Source organism: Gorilla gorilla, chromosome 9 (genome assembly GCF_029281585.2).
Source record: "Gorilla gorilla gorilla isolate KB3781 chromosome 9, NHGRI_mGorGor1-v2.1_pri, whole genome shotgun sequence".
Taxonomy (NCBI): domain Eukaryota; kingdom Metazoa; phylum Chordata; class Mammalia; order Primates; family Hominidae; genus Gorilla; species Gorilla gorilla.
In genome coordinates, this window is record NC_073233.2 from 118,567,773 (window position 1) to 118,585,376 (window position 17,604).

The 17,604-nt window shown below is 34.7% G+C and overlaps 1 protein-coding gene across 2 annotated transcripts in view; it reads right to left on the reverse strand.

The window, feature by feature from the left end:
- Nucleotides 1-17,604, reverse strand: part of ARHGAP20 (Rho GTPase activating protein 20) — a 141,706-nt gene that overhangs the window by 114,383 nt on the left and 9,719 nt on the right. For both annotated transcript variants that reach the window (XM_055355482.2, XM_031016469.3), the window contains exon 2: nucleotides 5,452-5,534. In XM_055355482.2, coding sequence (XP_055211457.1) covers nucleotides 5,452-5,534 — 83 coding nt within the window. The remainder of the gene's footprint in view (nucleotides 1-5,451; nucleotides 5,535-17,604) is intronic.

Below are 17,604 nucleotides of genomic sequence, written 5' to 3' on the forward strand. Positions count from 1 at the left end.
ATTGGAAAATACACAGTCTTCTGGGAAATCTTTTTGATTTGTTGTATTCAACAAATAATTATATGACCATAAAATTAGAAGAAGTTTAACAAATAATATATTTCAACACTTTCATTTTATTTTTAAGAAAACTAAACCCTTTAACATATGTGCTCAGAGTCTTAACACAAGGATGATTACCACACAATGTTAGATCATCTTTAAACACAGAAGTGAACACTACTGTGTCAAAGAGAAAAAGTAGTTGACTGCAGCTATGTAATCACTCACCTTAGAAAACCTGTAACCTTCTCAGTATGAAAGATGTCTGTCACATTTCCTAATATAATAATTACTTAGAGAAACCACCTCCAGCAGCTCTGAATGCTGCCACATTAAAAAAAAATGTTAAAATCTGTGAACTGCCTCTCCTTATGTACTCTAAGCATTCACCAAAGAACACTGGAGATAAAACTACCTTTAACACATAAATACAGTTAACTCATCAGTTAATTTAAATCTTTCTTCCTCTTTAAATCCAGCTCTTGTTCATTAAATTATTTTTCAAAAGGATTCTTTGAAATCTCCTGCAGATTTAGATGCAAGCTTTGTCATCTACAAGTCATTAATTACTAAGTAACAACTATGGGACAATAGTAAAAGTAGTAAGGTTCTACAGCAATGCCAAAATCAAATATAGATGTAATTCAAAAAATATAAAATGTCAATAAATAAAACACGATTTCTTTGCTGTCTGCCCAAACACTGCCCACAAATCTTTTGCAGTCTAGTTCTCATGTTACATTTCAAGAGATAGAAACGATTTTGGGGGAAGGCTACGAGAATTTCGCTGTATAAAGTACCACTTGAACTATGATGTGTTATCATCTTGGACTTCAGAAATTTCTCATATTTCTGGAGTATAATGGATAGAAAAGCAAAATTCTATTTGCAAAAATTTGCATTATTTGTAACAACTTTGGAAAAAGTTAGAAGTACATCACTGAATATTACTATTTAGTTTTATACTATAAAATTTATTTAAGTTTTAACTATAGGATTTATTTAAAACAGCAAGCTCATTAATAATTCAAAAAATCTGATTTATGTAACTTTTCAGGAACACACATTATAAAAAAGTGGACAAAATTCAAAGACTTTCTTGAATGTTTATTATAATAGGATTTGATCTCCAAGTTTTTAAAAAAACTGCAAGAGACTTGAAAAGAACTAATACATCTATGTTTAAATGAGAATTTAAACATGAGGGAAAACAAAAATCTGAATCACTTCTGAACAGGCAAGAATTTAAAAGGAAATACAAATGATTAGTAGTAGTTACCCCTGGGGATGGAGTATTTACTTTTTGTTTTATACATGTCCATATTGTTTTCTTTTATAACAAATATGTATTACTTTTGTCAATTGTAAATACTTCCTTAAAACTCTATCTTGTATTCCTTTTTTATAAGCAAATCAACATAAAAGCATTATTTTATATCATGCAACAGTGGTCCTCCACCAAGCATTCATTAGAATCCTATAGATAACAGTATTATATTCTATACTTAAAAATCTATAAAGATGATAGCTCTCATGTTAAGTGTTCCTACAATTTTAAAAAAGAGTGCACAGAATTAACTATGGATTTGAAAAATATGCTGATATCTGTAACCCACTCCAGAATACCGAATTAGAAAGGCTTAGGAATCACTAAACTAGAGGACCCTTTCAGGTTCTTTCCAATCCTGAAATTGTATTGCTTACAAATATTTTGCATACCTTCAGAGTACAAGCACCAAGAGCTACACAAAGTAAAAGCATAATCTCATCTTTATAAGATTATGAGAGAGGTGAAGGTCCTGTTCCCTAGCATTATGCACCCTAATTACTGATCTAGAGAAACTTCCAGGAAATTAACTGAAGATTAAAACATATATATATATATATATATATATAGACACACAAACACACACACACACACACACATATATATATATATAGACACACACACACACACACACATATATTTTAAGACAGGGTCTGAGTGCAGTGGCACAATCATAGCTCACTGCAGCTTCCAACTCCTGGGCTTAAGTGATCCTCCCACCTCAGCCTTCCAAGTAGCTGGGACACACATCAACATGCTCGGCTAATTTTTTTTTTATAGAGACAGGGTCTTGCTATGTTGCCCAGGCTCAAGTGCTCCTCCCACCCTGGCATACCAAAGGGTTTGGATTACAAGGATGTGCCACCATGTCCAGCCAAACAAACTTTTTTCCTTACAGTTATTTTGAAACAAAACTCATCATATTTTGCTACTACTAAGAATCTGGGAGAACTGGCTCTAATGTAAGCACCAATTCTTGAAGAAGTGATAGGGAGGCAGTGTGGGGAAGGGCATTGTTGTATATTATTATATTGGTTCTCAACTTAAAACAATGAGAAGTGGCATTTTTCAGTGAGTCAGATAAGTGTTAGCATTTTCCCTAGCATGGCACTTCATCTGTATCAGTAGTTCTTGATTCTATTAAACCCAATGACCCTTTGTTATATAAAAGTCTATATATATGTTTGAATTCCTCTTTTTATATCCTGAAATGAAATTCACAGGTATTTTTAAAAAGTTGAAAATAATAAAACACTCTAATGGTAACATAAAGAAAAAAATGAAAGTAGTTCTTAATAAAGTATGTATTTCAATAAGTACATGCTCAGACATGATTATACTAAAGACAATTAAGTAGTCAGATGCTTACAACTAGTTACAATTAATATATTCAAATTTAAGAGAAGTCAGATAAGAAATTTCATGTAACAAGCACAGAAAAATGAAGCCCAGTAATTTTTAGAAATGGTTCCAAACTATACAAAGTACAATTATCTCTTGACGTACAAGGTAGCTACATTTCTGAAAAATTTAGTGTTCATTGAAATGTATAAAAATACTTTGTGCTTATATAAAAAATAGGTTACAGGCATAGATAATTATATAAAGATATTTTCCCCCTTCGTGCATATGCTATACAGGGGACTTTCAAAAGCTATGCAGGAACCCACCATTCTTCTCTACGCAGGATATTCTGTGCTTTCCATGATGCCTAGTATCCCTGGCTACTGCCACTAAATCACTGACCAAACATAAATGTTCCACAAAATTCCAAAGTATTCCCTAGAGGTTAGTAACACCCCCCCCCCCCCCCCTCCCCGCCCCCAATGTGAACCACTGGTCTGCATGAACTTTCAGTACCTGCATGTATACTTATTGCAGATTCTCACCCTGGAGTAGATTGGGGGAAGATGATTGCTGGTTCCTGATCTCAGGCTAAAGCTTCCATAAGGACTACTTTTAAGTGAAAAACCTTAGCACACTTCATACTCACAAGCTTCCAGTAAAAAATTTTACCCAAAACTGTGTATTTGTTAAAAACTTAGTTAAAAAATAAACAATAAATTCATTTTTACATCTATAGTAGAGAATTAAAGACAGCTATACTGATTAATTCTGTTTCCTCTATCCACCTCCCCTAAAAAAAAATACTGTCCCTTGAGGTTTCTAGATAACCAGTGTTAAACTGTGAAGATACAACCATTCTCTTTTATTCACACTAAAGGATACACTGATGCAAACAATGCAAAAGTCATTTATGTATGACACTGAAATATATTACCATATTTTTATTTGGCAGAACGGCTTCCTAATTAAATTTTGATTAGGCATCTATTAAAAGGAGTTTACATTTCTTGATCAACCCAATGACTAAAGTGTATGTCTTCTGGGGGTAGGTGAGAAAAACTACTGAGTCTGAGAACTTGCTACGTGCTCAGAAGAAAGTGACGTGAGTATTTTTGTACATTTCACTTGCTGGGATTCGGATATATAACTTATTTTTAATACTGAAAAACTTCCATACTTTCATATAGTTTTTTTTTTTTTTGGAGATGGAGTCTCGCTTTGTGGCCCAGGCTGGAGTGCAGTGGCACGATCTTGGCTCACTGCAAGCTCCGCCTCCCGGGTTCACGCCATTCTCCTGCCTCAGCCTCTAGAGTAGCTGGGACTACAGGCCCTCGCCACCACGCCCGGTTAATATTTTGGATTTTTTTAAGTAGAGATGGGGTTTCAACATGTTAGCCAGGATGGTCTCGATCTCCTAACCTCGTGACCCGCCCGCCTTGGACTCCCAATCATATAGATTTTATGTTAAATTAGCACAATTTGAAGATATGTCACAGATATATCCTTGCTTTAAATAAAGTTGGTGAAGCCTTCACTTTACCTAAAAGGATTCACAACTTAGAGAAAAATCATTGTAACATTCCTTTGAACATAAAAACTCTTACAAGTTAAAATGCCATTTAAAAATTAATGAGTTAATGAATATTTGAATTTGAAAAAATTAGTGAATAAATTAATGAATATTTGAATTTCAAAAAAATTAACGAATAAATTAATGAATAAAATAATAATGACTATTCAATTTCAACACATTATATGAAAGACTTTTAAAATGTCTATTGAAATGTTACAGTAGGTAGCTAGTCAGGTGTGAGCAGGGCAGGAAAAGGCTCCCCGCAACACACACCAGGAGTATTGGGTGACCATCAGTTGATGGTCAGGTGGTTGTTAACCATTTCGCTAAAGTATTAATTGGTCACAGCTGGCACCAGGGAAAGGCGGTCTCGTAATAGACAGAAAACACCTGAAACTGATCAGCAGCTTCCCAATGAGATCCCAGAAGTATGCCAACATACAAAATCCCCCAAATCAAGAGGTCAAGCTGCGTACTTGTTTTCTCAAGTCGCCTGCTTGGCCCTCTTTCAAGTTGTACTTTCCTTCCTTTCCTTCCTGTTCTAAATCTTTTTAATAAGCTTTCGCTCCTGCTCTGCAAAAAAAAAAAAAATGTCTATTTCAATGTCCATTGAAATAGCAATTAGCCTCCATTGGTGAAATGACTCTGTTAACAGGTATTTAGCTGATTTTTCCACTTTGAATTTGTCTAATTTAACTAATAATGCCTAAAATCAATCAATATTCCATTTTAAAAAATAATCATAATATGGTTATCTTCCTTCATATCTAAAGTTGGTAAGAAAAACTGCCTTATCCATGCACAGCCATCACTTTGTGTTGATTTAAAAATATGCAAAGTTTTGTGCAAAACAAAACATTCATTTTTCAGTATTTTGATTTCTATTTTATAAGTAAACTTTGTTAAAATGTGGAACTTGCAAGTTTATATACTTTTGATGGTGAAATTCACTTTTGAATCAGATTTAAAGCAACTGAGCATACATACCAGCTAGGCACTATTAACCTCAGAACAAAAGTTGTATTTTCTACTCTTAAACAGAATTCTGGTGCTGATAACAAACAACCTCTACACATTAAAGAATATGTGATCTGAAAACCTCTTCATCTAATATAAACTTCCAAGCACATACTGAATGTGTAATACAAAGCTTTGCACTTACCTGGTAGTAGGCCGTTTTTGTAGGGCTTTATCCAGGATAAGAGATGGAGCGCTCCGCCTCCTTTCTGCTAGTGTTTTCATTTTCTGTTGATGAAACAAACCAAAATGAAGACCACATGGCTTGTAAGGCAAGACAATGTTGACTTTTTTTTTCAATCCAATTTAACAAGTTTTGCATTGCCTATCTTTGTCTGTCAAGGAGCCTACAGTTTCATTGTGGAGATAAAACTGTAACATCTAAAATAGGATAGTTAAAAAAAAACAGGACAGTAAGTGTCAAAAAGTGGTAAAAGCAATAAGTACTTTTTGTGGTCAGAGAATAAAGAGGTTAAATGTTTACCAGAATATTTGGGAGAAACACCATCATAACCACTATTACTGGTTATCATGTGTCCGGCTCTATGCTAAAGGCTGGACATGGATTACCTTGTTTATAATCCAAAATGTCATCCGGGTAGATACTACTATCTTTATTTCACAGGCAAATTTGGCTTCAAGAAAAGACAAGTAAAGGAGAGGAAAAAACAGTTAAAGCAAAAGCACAGAGACTAGATTTTTGCATAAATATTAACACACTTGGGAATCCCTTCTTCCAAACAGACTTTTTTAAAACTGTAACTTCAAACAATAAAAAAATCTTTTTTTTCTAGGTGGTATATAAATATAAGAAGGTGGTAATCTGTTCCAATGACCTAAAGTTGCAGTAAATGAAGTTTATTCGACTTGAATTATTCAGATAATTACTCTCTAAATTTAGTCTTATATATTTAACACATCTAGATACAGCCACTAGAAGCAGATGAGTAAAATTAACCATATATAGTCACAAACAGCCATGAGCGAAGTTCAGGCTGTATTATCAAAGCCATTCTTCTCACCCTATATCTCTATACCCTTTCATCCCATATCCCTCTCACCCTGTATCCTCGCCAAAGGTGTTACCCACTACCTCTAGGCCAGTCATGCTTGGGAACTGGATGTTGCTCCAATGGGAACCATATAAAACTAGGCAGCTCAGTGTCGGTATCCTATTATGTGATTCATAAAGGAAATGCTTGTAGTTTTTAAAGTAAAACAATGATCTTAGCATAGGAATAAAGAAAGAATCATTCAGTGAGAAGAGGATGCTAGACTTCTTTGGCACAATTCTTATCCCACAAATTCTCCATGCTCCTAGGGATCTCTCCCAAATTATTGTCACCACTGCTCTGGCCTCGGTGTTGCTATTCCACTCGTTAATCTTTTGGCTCACATGTGGAAGCTATAGGCACAAATCTCCTTAGCACAGCTGAGACAACAGCTGGAATAATTATGTAAAACATTAATAAATGACAGGAAACAAATGGGTTAAAAATAGATAACATCAAACATCTCAATTGGGAGTTATTAACCACAAATCAATTTCAGGCCAGGTTACTTATATAAAAATTTTTTGCATGATGTATATGTGATGTCTTCCTTCTAGAGAAACAGCCCGGAGTTATCACTGGATTCCCAGAAAAGTCGAATCCTTTCCAACACTGGTGATTTCAATAACCTAGTTTATATATTATAGCGTGCAAGCCCCATCTCACTGTTTCCATTACTCACACCTCTTAGGAACATAATCCTCAGGAATCTAATATCCTTAGGCTAGTGTGAATGCAGAGGTTACAAGGAGAAAGGAAAACTGGGAGATAAGCATTTGTATTGTAAGGTACAGCAGCACTTCCTCATGTGAAGAGTCTCAATACTGAAAGATTGGATTGATTTTACTAAGAAAAGTGGCAGTTTGTTCATATCCATCAAGCTATGTTCCAGATTTTTTGCAGGGTTCTGTTTCACCTTCAGGCCTGGAAGTAATTCCTACTCTCTATCCTGATTCCCTTTACAGGACCAATTTACTACTTTGAAGTGTGAAATGTACCCACTCTTGTAAGCTTTACCTTTGTCCCTCACACCCTCTGTCTGCTTTGACCTTGAGGATCTGCCATTCAGCAGCTTTACATCTGCTTTCTCTAACCTTCTGAAATCACTGTCAGCAGATCCAAGATTCTAAACTAGATCTTCATTAGTACATAGTTTCTAATTCTGAGCTCCTTGGCTTTCAGGTTTATGAAGAATTTGGAAAGGATTCAAAAGACAGTGTAAAATGACTTAAAATGTGAAGAAAAAGAGCCTATGAAATAGGATAAAATGATCTGAGATTCTTCATTTAGAAACAGTAATAATCTCAAAATTAATGCAGAACTATAATGTGGAGGAAAGTTAGCATCTTCCAAGGAAGATGAGGCAAAAAGAAATGAGGAGGAACATGGAATGAAAATCCAGGTTGACCTTGGGTAGTGGTTTGTTGAGAAATCTATAAAAGTTGTGAACTAAATTTTGCATGCAACTTCAGGGGTTCAGAACCCCCATAAAATGGATTCCTTAGGGATTTATGAACCGCAAGTTAAGAAACTTTCTGATGTAAGAAAATCCTCCCAAAAATGATAGCTGTTAAACATGAGAATGGATAATCAAAGAAGGGTGACAAATTTTGTTCTGAAAAGGTGCTTTTGAAATGGGTGTTTTTCATGGAAATCTATTGTAGAAGATCATTTGTATAATAGCGAATAGAATGTATTTTCTGAGTTTTAAAATTGTCAGATGTATAATGGGTCAAATGCTGAGTGTAGCCACTTCATCCAGCTTGATTTATATTGAAGAGAATGCAATCAAACTACCAGCAGGTAGTTTGTTTTTATTTCAGGTTCCATTGTTCGTACTCAGACTTACTCTATCATTAATGAGATGTGCAACCCAAGGCAATTCAGCCACTTCTCTGGGCCTCCATTTCCTTACTCACAAAATGAGACAGTTTGGACTACATAGTCACTTAGGTCCCTTCTATTTCTGATAGTCCCACATTAAGTGTCCACCAAAGAAAGATTCACCGTGGATATGCAAGAAAATAAACATTACATGAACCATACATTTAGGATTCACAGGATTCATTCTAAATAAGTAACAAAAGGTCTTACAAGCAGCCAATATAACCAGGGGCTTAATAGATTTAGATATTAATTCATTCAAAATACACTTATCTCTTTCTTTTGCTTAAAAATGTAACCAAACAAAGGGCCACTAATAACTTCAAAACAAATTCACTGATCTCTTAAAGAATCTGTTCTCAGGCAATGAAAACTTAGATTTTCTTGTTTATAACTATGTGAAATACATCAAAATAGAATGAAACTATTGATTCTTTTACAGGTGTATAATAGTACAAACTTATCAGGACAGGCTTACGTTATGCTTATCTTAGCACAAACAAATTTCACAGTTGTTCTGTGACAGGGATAACTATAATTATTTGCTTCACAGAAAACAAGGTAAACTTCAAACAGTATATAGTATATATTTTCTCTTGTACTTGATGTTTATAACTAGATGACTTCATAAATAGTGGATATGTGAAATAGAATATTTTAAAAAGGTAATGTTTTAAAGAAACGATAAACTATACATTTAGGCAAAAATACTCAATTAATTAATTGCATTAATCTTTTGGGAATGAGTTTGATATCGTATCACTTACCTAGTGTTAAGTAGCCCCAAAAACTAAATAAGAATTTTATGTGAGCTAAGAAACAAACAAATATGAAGTAGTACCTATCTATCTCTCTGTCCCCCAAATGGGAAAAAATGAGGAGGAGAATGGAAGAAGTTCTAACATGGAATAAAGAGTGATTAAATGTCAAAAACTGTTGTCTATTTACAAATGGCCTTTTATTAGGAAAGTATAACATGAATACTAGAGAGAAATTATTAGGTTGGTGTACAAGTAATTGCTGTTTTTGCCATTACTTCCAATGGATCTTTGACCCTCTGCTGTCTCCTCTGCAGTTATATTCAGTATTGTAGGTCAAAAAACCTATTATGCCTAACAGTAAATGAATAAAGGTCATAATTGAATATGAGAACCAAATGCCAGTAATTTGTTTTTGATCTTTTACATTTAAATAATAACACAAAACTGCAGCAACATTACCAACTAATCTGCAAGGTGCTTTCTACCTTCAAGTCATTTTAAATACATGGATTAATTACATATTCAACTCTGTGTGTTCCTTCATATATGATGCCTCAGTAGTAGCATTTCACATTATACTTATGTTTCTGACCCTTTCTAGAGAGCAGGGGCTATATCTTCTTCCCAAATTTTCTCCCTTCCTTCAACAATTTTTTACTGAACTCTCCACTGCAGCAAGCATATTTTTGCATTCCCAAATCCTGGTATAATGCCTGGCACAAACTATACACTCTATAAATGAGGGTTTTATGTGAATTAAAAAACCCACTAATTCACCACATAAATACCACCATCCCCCAATGCACACATATGAAAACAAACAAACCTTTAAGGGGCTCTGCTGGAATGGTATCATTAAGAAAAATGTAAGCATTTGCTATGGAACTAGACATAGACAGCAAGAGTATACCTGTGCACTGCAAACATAGTGTTGACACTTATCACTTTGAGCTACATAGTAAACATCTGCCTGACAATAAAGTTAATCATTTGTCAACAAATAAATGGTGCTGAGATAATGGGATATCCACATACAAAAGAATAAAGTTGGACCCTTACCTCAGACCATATATAAAAATTAACTTAAAGACCTAAAAGTACCAGCTAAAAATTATAAAAATCTTAGAAGGAAACACAGGCATAATTTTGTCATCTTGGATGAGGCAGTGGCTTCTTATTAATAGATATGACACCAAAAGTACAAGCAACAGAAGAAAAAATCTAGACACTGTCAAGATTTAAAATTTCCATGCTTCAAAAGACACCATTAAGAAAGTGAAAAGACAACCCACAGAATGGGAAAGCTTTTATTGCAAATCATATATCTGACAAGTGACTTGTATCTATTATAAAGAAATATTAAAACTCAATAATAAAGGCAAATTGCCAAATTAAAAGTGGGCAAAGGATATGAATACAGTCTTCCAAAGAAGATATACGAATTGCCAATAAGGATATGAGAAAATGCTCAACATAATTAGCCATCAGGGAAATGCAAATCAAAATTACAATGAGATATCACATCACACACATTAGGACGACTATAATAAAAAAAGATAATTACAAGTGTTGGTGAGGATTGGAGACTGGACTCTTACACACTGCTGGTGGGAATGAAAACTGGTAAGATGGAAAACAGTTTGGCAGTTCTTCAAATGGTTAAACATAGAGTTACCATATGATCCTGCAATTCTACTCCTAGGTACATATCCAAGAGAAATAAAAACATATGTCCTCAAAAAGACTTGCATATGACTGCTTATAACAGCATTATTCATAACAGTAAAAAAGTGGCAACATCACCAATGCCGATCAACTGATGAATGGGTAAACAAAATGTGGTATAGCTATACAATGAAATATTACTTGGCAACAAAAAGAAATGAAGTATTGATACATGCTACGACATGAGTGAACCTTGAAAACATTATACTAATTGAAAGAAACCATTACAAAAACCACATATTATATGATTTCATTTATATAAAGTGCCCAGAACAAGCAAATCTATAGAGACTTAAAGATTTGTGCTTGCCTAGAGTTTGGGGAGACAGCAGAATTGGGAGATGATAGCTAAGGGGGTTCAGTGTTTCTTTCTGAGGTAATGAAAATATTCTAAAATTGATTGTGGTGATGAATGTACAATCCTATGACTACAATAAAAGCCGCTGAGCATAACTTTAGGTGGGTGAATTGTATGGTATGCAAATTGATTTGGTTAATACCAAAGAAACCTAACTACCAAATTACTAAACCACTGGGCTCCAGCCCAGCAAACTGGTCCTTAGCCATAAGTTATAATTTTCTTCTTATCACAATCATCTGAAATATATGAAAAAGGAAAATTTTTTTATCCCATTTTTTTTTGTACAAAAAGTTTCAGTGGCTCTCCATTTGAGTTCTTCAGAGATCTGAGGAATTTGCCCACCTGCTTACTGTTTTAATTAACATTTTAAAAAAATTCTAGATTCATGTGCATGTGCATGTGCATGTTTGTTACATCGGTATATTGTGTACTGGTGAGGACTGGGCTTCTAGCATACTCATTACCCAAATAGTGAACATTGTATCTGATAGGTAGTTTTTCAACTCTTGCCACCTTACCACCCACCTCCCTTTTGGAGTCTCCAGTGTTTATTATTTCCATCTTTATGTCCATTTGTATCCATTGTTAGATCCTACTTATTAATGGCCTCTAGGCTCCACCCATGTTGCTGCAAAGAAAATTATTTCATTCTTTTTTATGGCTGCATAGTATTCCATAGTGTATATATACCACATTTTATTTATTCAGTTAACTGTTGATGGACACTTGGGTTGGCTCCATGACTTTGCTACTGTGAGTAGTGCTATGATGAACATAGAAATGCAGGTGTCTTTTTCTGTTTAGGTGTCTTTATAACATAATTATTTCTTTTCCTTTGTGTAGATACCCAGTAGTGGGATTGCAGGATTGAATGGTATTTATATTTTTAGTTGTTTGATAAATCTCCATATTGTTTACCATAGATATTGAACTAATTTACATTCCCATCAATATTGTATGTTTCCTTTTCTCCACATCCATGCCAACATCTGTTTTTTTTTTTGACTTTTTATTAATAGCCATTCTGATGGGTGTAAGATAATATCTCATTGTAGTTTTAATTAGCATTTCTCTGATTAGTGATTTTTGAGCATTTTTTCATGTGCTTTTTGTCACTTGCTTTTCTTCTTTTTAGAAATATCTGTTCATGTCCTTTGCCCATTTTTTAATGGAGCTGTTTTTTTCTTGTCGAGTTCTTTCAGTTCCTTGTAAGTTCTGGATACTAGTCCTTTGTCAGAGGCACAATTTGTGAATATTTTCTCCCATTCTGTAGGTTGTCTGTTTACTCTTATTATTTCTTCTGCTTTGCAGAAGCTGTTTAGTTTAATTAAATCCCATTTGTCTATTTTTATGTTGCATTTGCATTTGTCTAGTTTCATTCTTCTGCATGTGGCTAGCCAATTTTCCCAGCACAATTTATTGAATAGGATGTCCTTTCCCCATTGTTTATTTTTGTTGGCTTTGTTGAAGATCAGTTGGTTGTAGGTATATGGCTTTATTTCTGGGTTCTCTATTCTGCTCCATTGATCTGTATGTCTATTTTTATACCAGGACCATGCTGTTTTAGTTGCCACAGCCTTGTAGTATAATTTGAAGTCAGGCAATATGATGTCTCTGGATTTGTTCTGTTTGCTTAGGATGGCTTTGGCTATTTGGGCTCTTTGGTTCCATATGAACTTTAGGATTTTTTTCCTAATTGTGTGAAAAATGAAATTGGTAATTTGATAGAGACTGCACTGACTCTGTAGATTGCCTTGAATAGTATGGGCATTTTAATGATACTGATTTTTCCAGTCTATGAGCATGGGATTTTTTCCATTTGTGTCACCTATGATTTCTTTCATCAGCCTATTTTGTTAAGGGTTTTTATCATGAAGGATGTTGGATTTTACTGAATGCCTTTTCTGCATCTATTAAGATGACTGTACGGTTTTTGTTTTTAGTTCTGTGTATGTGGTAAAACACACTTATTGATTTGTGGATGTTGAACCATCATTGCATCCCTGGGATAAAACACACTTGATCATGATAAACTATCTTCTTCATGTGCTATTGGATTCAGTTTGCTAGTATTTTGTGGAGGATTTCTGCATCTACGTTCATCAGAGATATTAGCCTATAGTTTTCGTTTTCTGTTGTGTGCTTCCCTGATTTTGGTATCAGGGAGATACTGGTTTCATAGAACGAGTTAGGAAATAACCCCTCCTCATTGGTTTTTTAGAAGTTTCAGTAAGATTGAATACCAGTTCTTTGTATGTTTGATAAAATTCAACTGTGAATCTGTCTGGTCCTGGGCTTTTGTTGTTCTTGGAAGATTTTTACTACTGATTCAATTTCATTACTCATTATTGGTCTGTTCAGGACTTCTATTTCTTGCTGGCTCAATCTTGCAGGGTTTTATATTTCCAGGAATTTATCCATCTCCTCTAGATTTTCTAGTTTATACGCATATAGGTGTTCACAGCAGTCTGTGATGATCTTTTGTATCTCTATGTTATCAATTGTAATATCACCTTTATCATTTCTGGTTGTACTTATTTGAATTTTCTCTTTTTTCTTGGTTAATTTAGCCAGCAGTCTGTCATTTTTGTGTATCCTCTCAAATAACCAACTTTTTGTTTCACTGATCCTTTATATCTTTTTTTGTCTCAATCTCATTTACTTCTAATTTAATCTTTGTTGTTTCTTTTTTTGTGCTAGCTTTGGGTTCCAATTGGTCTTATTTTTCTAGTTCCTTGAGGTGTGACATCAGGTTGTAAATTTAAGATCTTTCTATCTTTTTGGTGTAGACATTTAAAGTTATAAACTTTCCTCTTAGTTCTACTTTTGCTGTATCCCTGAGGTTTTGATATGTTGTCTATTTTCATTTGTTTTGAAAATTTTTTTGATTTCTTAATTTCACTGTTTACCCAAAGGTCACTCAGGAGCAAGGTGTTTAGTTTCCATGTAGTGTGTGTTTATGAGAGTTCCTCTTGGTCTTGATTTCTAATTTTACTCCACTATGGTCCGAGAAGATACTTGATATGATTTTGATTTTTTTTGAATTTATTGAGACTTCTTTAATGGCCAAGCATATGGTCAATAATGGAGAATGCTCCATGCAGAGTGAGAAGAATGTATATTCTGTGGTCGGCTAGAATGTTCTGTAAATGTTTGTTAGGTCCATTTGGTCTACAGTTCAGTTTAAGTCCAGAGTTTCTTTGTTGATTTTCTGCCTTGATGATCTGTCCAGTGATATCAGTGGGGTGTCGAAGTCCCCCACTATTACTGTATTACTATCAATGTTTTCTTAGGTGTAGTAGTATTTGTTTTATGAATCTGGGTGTTCTGGTGTTAGGTGCATATATATTTAAGATAGTTAAATCTTCTTGTATTGAACATTTAATCATTATATAATGCTCATTTGTCTTTTCTATTGTTGGTTTAAAGCCTGTTTTATCTGATACGAGGATGGCTACTCCTGCTCACTTCTGTTTTCCATTTACATGACATATCCTTTCTTACCCACTTACTTCCTGTCTATTGTGATTTGCCACCATTCCTCCCCTATTCCTCCAGTGTCCTCCTTAGGGTTTTCACATAGTAAATTCTCAATAGTTGTGTATTAAGTGAATGAATTAACATATCCAATATCTGAGATTTTAAGGTAGTAATACAAGTGTGCCTATGTAGAAAAATGAAGTTGTAAATAGGTAACTGAAGAAAAAAACTTTTGTTGTTTTATTTTCAATAACAATGCAGAAAACACTTTTTAAATAAAAACCTGTATGTAGGATCTCACTGGAATTTTAACTTCATGACAGCCAAGAGATATAGTACTATTTTTGGAACCTCTAAATCACTCTGAATCTGCTCATTATTAGTTCTCACAGAGATTAAAGAAAAACAAAGCATATCAAAAGGAAGGAACAGGATGAAAGATTAAAGTTGGAGGTGAACTGCAATTTTTCATGCTTTGTTTTGTTCCAGTCACTTTATGAGGAAAAAAAATCAAGCATTTCAGTTGAATTATGGATGCTGAAGTCACTGTCAAGCATTTAAAATAAGCATAGTATTAAAATAAGGGCACTGGGAAAGCTTTTATAGAACTCTAAATTTTCAAGGCTAGAAAAAATAAGTAATCAAATTAACAAATTAGCTTATTCAAACTTGACTATTAATTCTTTTGTGGCTAGTCTGTGCAATTTCGTGAGCATTAAAGTATTTCTTGTCTTCCCTACATGCCTGTAGCATTTACTTGTGGAGACGTATCCAAGCCACTGAACAATTATACTTCAAAGACACTGGTTCTGTAAGGGAAAAAGAGAATTACTTTATTTATTTTCTTTCTTTCTTTTTTTTATTTTATTCATTATTATTATACTTTAAGTTTTAGGGTACATGTGCACAATGTGCAGGTTAGTTACATATGTATACATGTGCCATGCTGGTGTGCTGCACCCACTAACTCATCATCTAGTATTAGGTATATCTCCCAGTGCTATCCCTCCCCCCTCCCCCCACCCCACAACAGTCCCCAGAGTGTGATGTTCCCCTTCCTGTGTCCATGTGTTCTCACTGTTCAATTCCCACCTATGAGTGAGAATATGCGGTGTTTAGTTTTTTGTTCTTGTGACAGTTTACTGAGAATGATGATTTCCAATTTCATCCATGTCCCACAAAGGACATGAACTCAACATTTTTTATGGCTGCATAGTATTCCATGGTGTACATGTGCCACATTTTCTTAATCCAGTCTATCATTGTTGGACATTTGGGTTGGTTCCAAGTCTTTGCTATTGTGAATAATGCCACAGTAAACATACGTGTGCATGTGTCTTTATAGCAGCATGATTTATAGTCCTTTGGGTATATACCCAGTAATGGGATGGCTGGGTCAAATGGTATTTCTAGTTCTAGATCCCTGAGGAATCGCCACACTGACTTCCACAATGGTTGAACTAGTTTATAGTCCCACTAACAGTGTAAAAGTGTTCCTATTTCTCCACATCCTCTCCAGCACCTGTTGTTTCCTGACTTTTTAATGATTGCCATTCTAACTGGTGTGAGATGGTATCTCATTGTGGTTTCGATTTGCATTTCTCTGATGGCCAGTGATGATGAGCATTTTTTCATGTGTTTTTTGGCTGCATAAATGTCTTCTTTTGAGAAGTGTCTGTTCATGTCCTTTGCCCACTTTTTGATGGGGTTGTTTGTTTTTTTCTTGTAAATTTGTTTGAGTTCATTGTAGATTCTGGATATTAGCCCTTTGTCAGATGAGTAGGTTGCGAAAATTTTCTCCCATTTTGTAGGTTGCCTGTTCACTCTGATGGTAGTTTCTTTTGCTGTGCAGAAGCTCTTTAGTTTAATTAAATCCCATTTGTCAATTTTGGCTTTTGTTGCCATTGCTTTTGGTGTTTTAGACATGAAGTCCTTGCCCATGCCTATGTCCTGAATGGTAATGCCTAGGTTTTCTTCTAGGGTTTTTATGGTTTTAGGTCTAACGTTTAAGTCTTTAATCCATCTTGAATTGATTTTTGTATAAGGTGTAAGGAAGGGATCCAGTTTCAGCTTTCTACATATGGCTAGCCAGTTTTCCCAGCACCATTTATTAAATAGGGAATCCTTTCCCCATTGCTTGTTTTTCTCAGGTTTGTCAAAGATCAGATAGTTGTAGATATGCGGCGTTATTTCTGAGGGCTCTGTTCTGTTCCACTGATCTATATCTCTGTTTTGGTACCAGTACCACGGTGTTTTGGTAACTGTAGCCTTGTAGTATAGTTTGAAGTCAGGTAATGTGATGCCTCCAGCTTTGTTCTTTTGGCTTAGGATTGACTTGGCAATGCGGGCTCTTTTTTGGTTCCATATGAACTTTAAAAGACCAATATCCTTGATGAACATTGATGCAAAAATCCTCAATAAAATACTGGCAAAACGAATCCAGCAGCACATCAAAAAGCTTATCCACCATGATCAAGTGGGCTTCATCTCTGGGATGCAAGGCTGGTTCAATATATGAAAATCAATAAATGTAATCCAGCATATAAACAGAACCAAAGACAAAAACCACATGATTATCTCAATAGATGCAGAAAAGGCCTCTGACAAAATTCAACAATGCTTCATGCTAAAAACTCTCAATAAATTAGGAATTGATGGGATGTATCTCAAAATAATAAGAGCTATCTATGACAAACCCACAGCCAATATCATACTGAATGGGCAAAAACTGGAAGCATTCACTTTGAAAACTGGCACAAGACAGGGATGCCCTCTCTCACCACTCCTATTCAACATAGCGTTGGAAGTTCTGGCCAGGGCAATTAGGCAGGAGAAGGAAATAAAGGGTATTCAATTAGGAAAAGAGGAAGTCAAATTGTCCCTGTTTGCAGATGACATGATTGTATATCTAGAAAACTCCATTGTCTCAGCCCAAAATCTCCTGAAGCTGATAAGCAACTTCAGCAAAGTCTCGGGATACAAAATCAATGTGCGAAAATCACAAGCATTCCTATACACCAATAACAGACAAATAG